The sequence below is a fragment of the Gossypium arboreum genome, chromosome 10 (genome assembly GCF_025698485.1).
Source record: "Gossypium arboreum isolate Shixiya-1 chromosome 10, ASM2569848v2, whole genome shotgun sequence".
Taxonomy (NCBI): Eukaryota; Viridiplantae; Streptophyta; class Magnoliopsida; order Malvales; family Malvaceae; genus Gossypium; species Gossypium arboreum.
Genome location: NC_069079.1, coordinates 7042056 through 7048982, shown reverse-complemented (window position 1 = coordinate 7048982; position 6927 = coordinate 7042056). Strand labels below are relative to the sequence as shown.

General features: G+C 40.6%; 1 protein-coding gene across 1 annotated transcript; it reads right to left on the bottom strand.

The window, feature by feature from the left end:
* Positions 1-212: 212 nt before the first annotated feature.
* LOC108487743 (uncharacterized) lies at positions 213-2310 on the bottom strand. The gene is made up of 4 exons (XM_053020228.1): positions 1915-2310; positions 1215-1785; positions 969-1129; positions 213-827 (listed from the first exon to the last, which is right to left on the bottom strand). The coding sequence occupies exons 1-4, from the start codon at positions 2308-2310 to the stop codon at positions 213-215; spliced, it is 1743 nt and encodes a 580-aa protein (XP_052876188.1).
* Positions 2311-6927: the final 4617 nt, after the last annotated feature.

The window sequence follows — 6927 nt, the reverse complement described above, 5'->3', positions numbered from 1 at the left end:
AGATGACCTTCTTCTAAAAGTAACCCTCCTGATATAAAGGTTTGGGATATTGGAGGGAATGTCATCGGCTCCCACTCCACTTCTCTTCTATTAAGGCACGCCTTTCTTCCCTCTTGACGCTTCTCAACTTCCTTCCTCCGTTGCTTATTATCTGGCTTGAAGCCCAGACCAAAGCGATCTCTCTTCTCTTTTAGTTCTAGGATTTAAGTCCCTCATTGCAGGTATTTTCCTAACCCCCTTCCTGCCAAGGCTCCCTTTCCCACTATCATTTGTAGAGCCATCCTCGTGGCTCTTGCTATCTTTGGCGCATGTGGCTCACTCCCTTCTGAAATGAAGGTTGCATTCACAAATTCTAAAGAGTGAAAGGAACACTCAATAGACTCTTCGTTTGTCTCGACATAAGGGGTCTTGCTAGTGACTGCGGCTATAATATCCTCCTCCACATTGATGGTTACTAACCGTCCATCCGTCACTAACTTTAATTTTTGGTTGAACGATGAGGGCACTGCTCCCGCTAAATGTATCCATGGCCTTCCTAATAAGCAATTGTAGGAGGGCTTGATATCCATCACCAAGAAGTCTACTTCATATATATTTGGCCCAATTTCCAAGGGGATGTAAATCCTTCCCATCACCTTCTTTTTTGTACCGTCAAAGGCTCTTACCACATTTTGACATGTCTTAATGTGAGAATCATCAATGGGTAATCTGTTTAGAGTAGACAACGGTAGAACATTCAAAGCCGATCCATTATCGACGAGCACGCTTGGGAGTGTGTACCCCTTACATCGAGTAGTGATATGCAGGGCCTTTGTTGACCCCCTGCCCTCGGGTGGGATTTCATCGTCATTAAAATAGATAAAATTATCCGCACTTATGTTATTCACCAACCGGTCCAGCTTGTTAACGGATATGTTATGGGTGACATATGTTTCGTTGAGCACCTTCATCAATGCATCCTGATGCACCTCAGAACTCAGAAGTAGAGCCAATACTGATATACGAGCCGGCTGCTTACGTAATTGCTCGACCACGCTATACTCGCTATGCTTAAGGAACTTTAGAAATTTCTTAGCCTCTTTCTCCTTTACTGGCTCCTTGATATGTGCTTCAGCCTCTTTCTCCTTCTCTGTACTAACATTCTTTATTTTTGTGGGCTCTCTCGACGCCCATCAGATCATCTTCGCTTCCGCTCCGTGTATGGGAACCCTCACCCTGAACTTCCTTAGAAGCACTTGCTATATCCTCCCTCTCTGGCATTGACACATGGCAGTTATAACTCCATGGTACCCTCTTGTTATCCTTATAAGAAAAGGAAACAGGTTTATGAATGATGACTTTCGGTACCGTCGATATTTCAACTTCATTACTTCCTAGTAAAGAAATAATGATCCTTGGCCGGTTTTGATTCTTCGGTGCACTTTTTAATGTGCATATATGTCTCTCATTTGGCCCAGCTTCATAAAATCCTAGCTTCTTGTTGTCCATAAGGCTTTGTATCAATGCCTTAAACTCGTCGTATTCTTGAATCTTGTGCCCCTCTTCGGCATGGAACTCACAATAGTCCCTTGCTTCTTCATTCCTCTCTTTAGAGATTATCATCTCTCTTTTTACCATTTCTTCCCAAATCATCTTCATCGACATTCTCACCTCAGCCACGCCTTCCTTTATTCTCCTCTCACTGGTTTCACCAATGGCATTCACTCCTTGATTTGGTAATGGGTTTTCAGTATTCGGGGTATTATTGAACTTCACTACCCCCATCTTAATAAGCCTTTCTACGACCTTCTTAAAACCAGTACAGTTTTCAATCGAATGCCCCGGTATTCTAGCATGGTATTCGCATCTGGCGTTTGCGTCATACCATTTAGGATATGGGGGCTGTAATGGCTTAAGGTGAAAAGGAGAAATAACATGTGCATCGTATAAGCTTTGATAGAGCTCACGATACGTCATGGGGATAGGTGTGAATTGCATCCTTTCAGAATTCTGCCTTGTACCTGACTCTTGCCTTTGAGAACTCTGTTGCTCAACCGCAGCTGTTTTAGGTTGACCAACTGTGATTGCCTTCGTGTTAAAAGTACTTGTGTTATTCACTTCACTATCCTTTCTCTTTGGGGCCGATCTTTTAGTTGTTTCCCCCTCAATTTTGCCACCCCTTATAGCATTCTCAATTATCTCTCCCGCCATGATTATATCCGCAAAACTTTTGGTGGTGCTCCCAATTATGTGAGTGATGAAAGGAGCTTTTAGAGTATTGATGAACAACATGGTAGTCTTCTTCTCCAACAACGGTGGTTGAACTTGCATTGCTACCTCCCTCCATCTCTGTGCATATTGCCTAAAATTTTCATTAGGCTTTTTCTCCATGTTTTGCAACGTGATCCTATCCGGAGTCATGTCAGTCACATGATTGTACTGCTGCATGAAGGCCTGTGCAAGATCCCTCCATGAACTTATTCTGGCTCGGCTCAGTTGATTATACCACTTGGCTGCTGCTCCAATTAAACTGTCTTGAAAACAGTGAATCAACAATTGATCATTATTCACATACCCAGTCATCCTCCTACAGAACATCGTAATGTGAGCTTCTGGGCAAGTAGTCCCATTGTACTTCTCAAATTCTAGCATCTTGAATTTGTGAGGAAGCACCAAGTCTGGGACCAAGCTTAGATCTTTGGCATCAACCCTATGATACCTATCAGCATTCTCTAAAGCCTTGAACTTTTTCTCCAACCATTTACAGCAATCTTCTAACTGTCTTGCAGCCTCAGTTCTTAGATCCTCTTTTTCAGCCATGTCTAAGTCAGGAATGCCAGGATTTGCAGGATTATCACCCAAATTGAATCTTGAACCAGTTGGGAAATTCATGGGGATCCCAATATCGACCGACCCTTGTTGGGGCCTTATAGTAACAGATGGCCTCCTAGGAAGTGCCTCGGTTTGTGTAGGCACGTGGGGTGGGGTAAAACCTGGAGGATGATCCTCACCCTCCTCACCAGTAATTGCCATAGGAGCCTTTCCCTTATCAGTGGCCCTTAGAAGTTGGGTCATCTCAGCCATCATGTTCTTTTGTGCCTCCAACATTTGCTCCCTCATGTTGTTTTGCATCTTTTCCAATTGCTCTTGCAATTGGTCCTGCATATCCTTCTGTAACTGTTCAAATCTTTGGTCCATGTTCTTAGTTTTTGCATGAGTTTCATAGTGATGTGTTGCTTCAAGATTTTCTTTCTCTTACTCTCTTTCTCCCTATTAAATTTAACTAATTAGGGTCTTTCTATAAACTTGAATGCATATGATACAATGAGATGCTATGAAATGCAAATGCATGAATGCAAAAAGATATCGATTCTAATTCAATTTCATTTTAAAAAACGTTATTTAAGAAACAAAAATCTTTTCATAAAACGGATTACAAATACGCTTTCGCCCGTAGGCCCAGAGTCTTAACCCTATCTAATAACAATGTTAACTCTCGTCCTCTGTCTGACGATGACTCATACATTATACTCAGCGTTCTAGCTTGTACAGCCAAATCCTGTAAGTGTTTAGCAACCTCTCGAATCTGAACTAAGGCTTCTCCCATGATATAATCCCTATTTTCAACTTGATCCTGAAGATGGTGAAGTTCTCCCTTCCACTGTTTTTCTCTTGCCTTGAGCTGTTCAATCCGTAGCTCACAGCCTTGTAGTGCTACTTACAACCTTTCAATATCGTGCTTCATTTCCTCGATCTTATTCAAGCTTGCCTTTAACTTGATTGCAAGGTTACGACTTCGGTGATGATGAAGAGATCGTTCAAGTTCAGCCACCTTAGTTTTTAATCCTTGATTTTCCTTCTCTAGGGCCTGATTACGCGACTGCATCTCTTGGAACTTCTTCTCCCAATACTCGACTTTGGCTCTTTCTTCCTGAATCTCTTGCTGCCACAGCTCTGGAGATCTCCCTAATCCGACCCTTTTCAACATTACCTGGGCCTTTTTGTAGTGTGCCTTTAAATCATCTCGATCTTCCTCGATCTTTCTCTTTTCCTTTTTCACTTCTCAACTTCCATCTTTTGAACATCGATTTCGAGACTTAAGCACATTTTTTCCTCTTCGAGCTTCTCAATCCTCTTTTCAATCTTTGAATTCTTTCTCTCAAACTCTTTCTTCATAACCTACAACTCTGATAGAATCACTTGCAAGCTCTCCTCTAATGATCGAGCCACTCCTAAAATTGGCCTAGGGACATTATCGTTGACTCTCCTACTAAACCACCCTTTATACTCAAGGATTAACGTCGAGCCTTCGGTCAAGATCTTCATACAGAAAGGCTTCTTCCAAGCCTCAGAAATCTCTCGCATCTTCTTCTTATAGTGATCTCTTTTATAAGAGAAATCACTTTGAGCTAGACACTGTGTAACCGGTATGAACTGCCTTGCTCTATATTGCCTTAGAACAAGCAATGGTGCATATCCAACAACTCTCCAAATTCCTGGTAAAGGGACCCAATCAAAACTGCCACAGCAGTAAAGGACTTCACTAGGAACCAACCAAGGAGCCTTCCACATAACATCTTCCTCTCGAAGATTCTGAAGAATGTCTATCCTCCTCTCCTCTGAAATCTCATCTCTCATCGGCATGTCTACTGCTTCTTTTAAGGGAGAATAACCCTCAAAGAATACTCGACAAGGAACCTTATCAAGCTTCCAGAAATGACTGTGGAACCAAACCAACAGCAACTGTGCACATCCAATGAATCTACCTTCGCCGGCTCTCCGACATGCACTCAAAGATCTAAATGTCTCAGCTAGGATTGCTGGTACCGGTGTATTCTGCTTACCAATGCGATCGAACAAATCCGCAACTGCCTCATCTATGTGCCCCAACGCCTTTGGGAAAATCACCATGCCGTAAATACTTAAAGCCAGGACGTCGACCCTTTTCTTTACATCTGGATGTGTCGATATCAAATCCCTCAAAATGGCCCATGGAATGCACTTACTATCACCCTTTTGTCAGATCGAGCTATGACCCACTGCTCACTCATCCCAGTAATCATCACCAACTTCTTTGCAAAAGTTGGAAGACTAGCAGGCCTAACATAAGCCTTGTGACCCTGAATCATCGGGCAACGCAGTAAAGTCGTATACTCCTCAAAAGTAGGTGCAAGATCAACATCACCAAATGTAAAGCAACTATAAGCAGGGTTCCAGAACTATACCATAGCTCGAAACAAGTGCCTATGTATTTTGATGTCTAGCAAATGGGGAAGGTCTCCATAATTCTGATAGAAAAACTGCTTAGCCTCGTCATCCCATTGGGCCCAAATGTTTCTCAGCTCCTGAAACTCATTTTGCGTCGAATTAATACGGGTGAAGTCGCATAACTCTGACGTATATCCCTCGGTGACACTATCTCCTTTCTCTAACTAGGTTTTCTCTGACCAGGTACAGACAGAAGCATTGTCTTCCACTCTATCAAGGTATTCATTCCTCATTACAAAACTTTCTAATCTAGAAATCAAGCCGTGAATCGAAACCTTTAAATGCCAAATGACATGCAATGACAGCAAAATAAAAATAGGTCAGTATCATAAAAAAATGATAAACAAGTACTTACAAGGGTAGCTTATTAAAGGCTATCACTATTTTTCCTAAACTCTTTAAAGTTTACTATATGAGTTTTAGCTCTAAAGCCAGGGTACCTGAACCAGTAGATTCCTTTGTCTTCACCAATTATAGGCTCATATAGACCAAGTTCAGTTCAGGGGGACACATTTCCCTATGGCCATACGGAGATGAAAATCTTACGAAGACAGAGGTACAGTATCCCGGAAGCAATCCACTAGCTCATACGAAGGTGAAAACCTTACGAAAGCGTAGCTTCTCACTCACACTTAAGGGTGTGACCACAACGGTCATGGAAATGCAATGTACAACAATAAGGTAACAAACATATGCAGCAAACACATGTAAAATGATCCAATTTTAAATTTTCCAAACTTTCGACATTAAGACAGAAAATACTCAACTTCTTGGCCTGACTCTCTTAAGTCCCAGTGAGTCGCCAAGTCGTCAAACCTTTTTTAAAGGGATGTTTGAAAAATGGGGATCGACTTTTGAAAAACGAAAACGGGAGTCGCCACCAAACTTTTTAGGTGTGATTGGATCACCTTATAAAACGTTTTGGTCTACGAAAATTAAGAAAACAAGTTCGAGAGTCGGTTACGTACGAGGAAGGATTAGCACCCTCGCAACGCCCAAAATTGGTACCAAATTGAATAGTTTTCTGTCTTAATGTCAAAATTTGAAAGGATTTAAAATAGGATCCCTTTTAAAACCGAAATTAGTTAAGTTGAAAATCGAGATTCCTTAGCTCCGAAAGAATACAAACATCACATCCAACATGACAGATACAATATTCTTAAACTCTGAATCGAAATCATCTCGTGATTTACAAAATCTATTTAGAAGGATACTTTAGGCATTTAGACAAAGGAAATCGCAACCAAAGACATGTTAGGGCACTATTTCCCGAATTCCTAAACACGAAAAACATTACCTCATTTTAGAAAAACTTTTGGATAAAATATAACAATTAAATGAAATATATTTTTTTAAAATAATGATTTGAGTAAAATTTAAAATATAATTTACTAAGTGTAATACTAAAAAATTATTAAAAAATGAAAGAGTTTGATATGATACTAAAATTATTAAAAATTAAAATATATAAAAAAATCAGGAAACATGGATTAAATCAAAATAAAAAGGGTTGAAAAATGAAGATGAACAAAGAATAAAATAAGAACAAACCGTAGAAAATAAGAACGTAAGAGGGAGAGAAATTTGAGTGAAAGCTCTCAAGAATTTTTATTATTTTTCAAAACTCCAGTGTGTTTACAATGAAGGGAGAGGCCTCTATTTATAGTTGAACCTCCTCAA

Coding starts and splice junctions, on each gene's coding strand:
- LOC108487743 (XM_053020228.1), bottom strand. CDS start 2,310: ATGCAAGTTCAACCACCGTTGTTGGAGAAGAAGACTACCATGTTGTTC. Junction 1,786..1,914: donor AAAGCTTATACGATGCACAT/GTTATTTCTCCT, acceptor GGTTTTAAGAAG/GTCGTAGAAAGGCTTATTAA. Junction 828..968: donor CTCTACTTCTGAGTTCTGAG/GTGCATCAGGAT, acceptor ATCCCACCCGAG/GGCAGGGGGTCAACAAAGGC.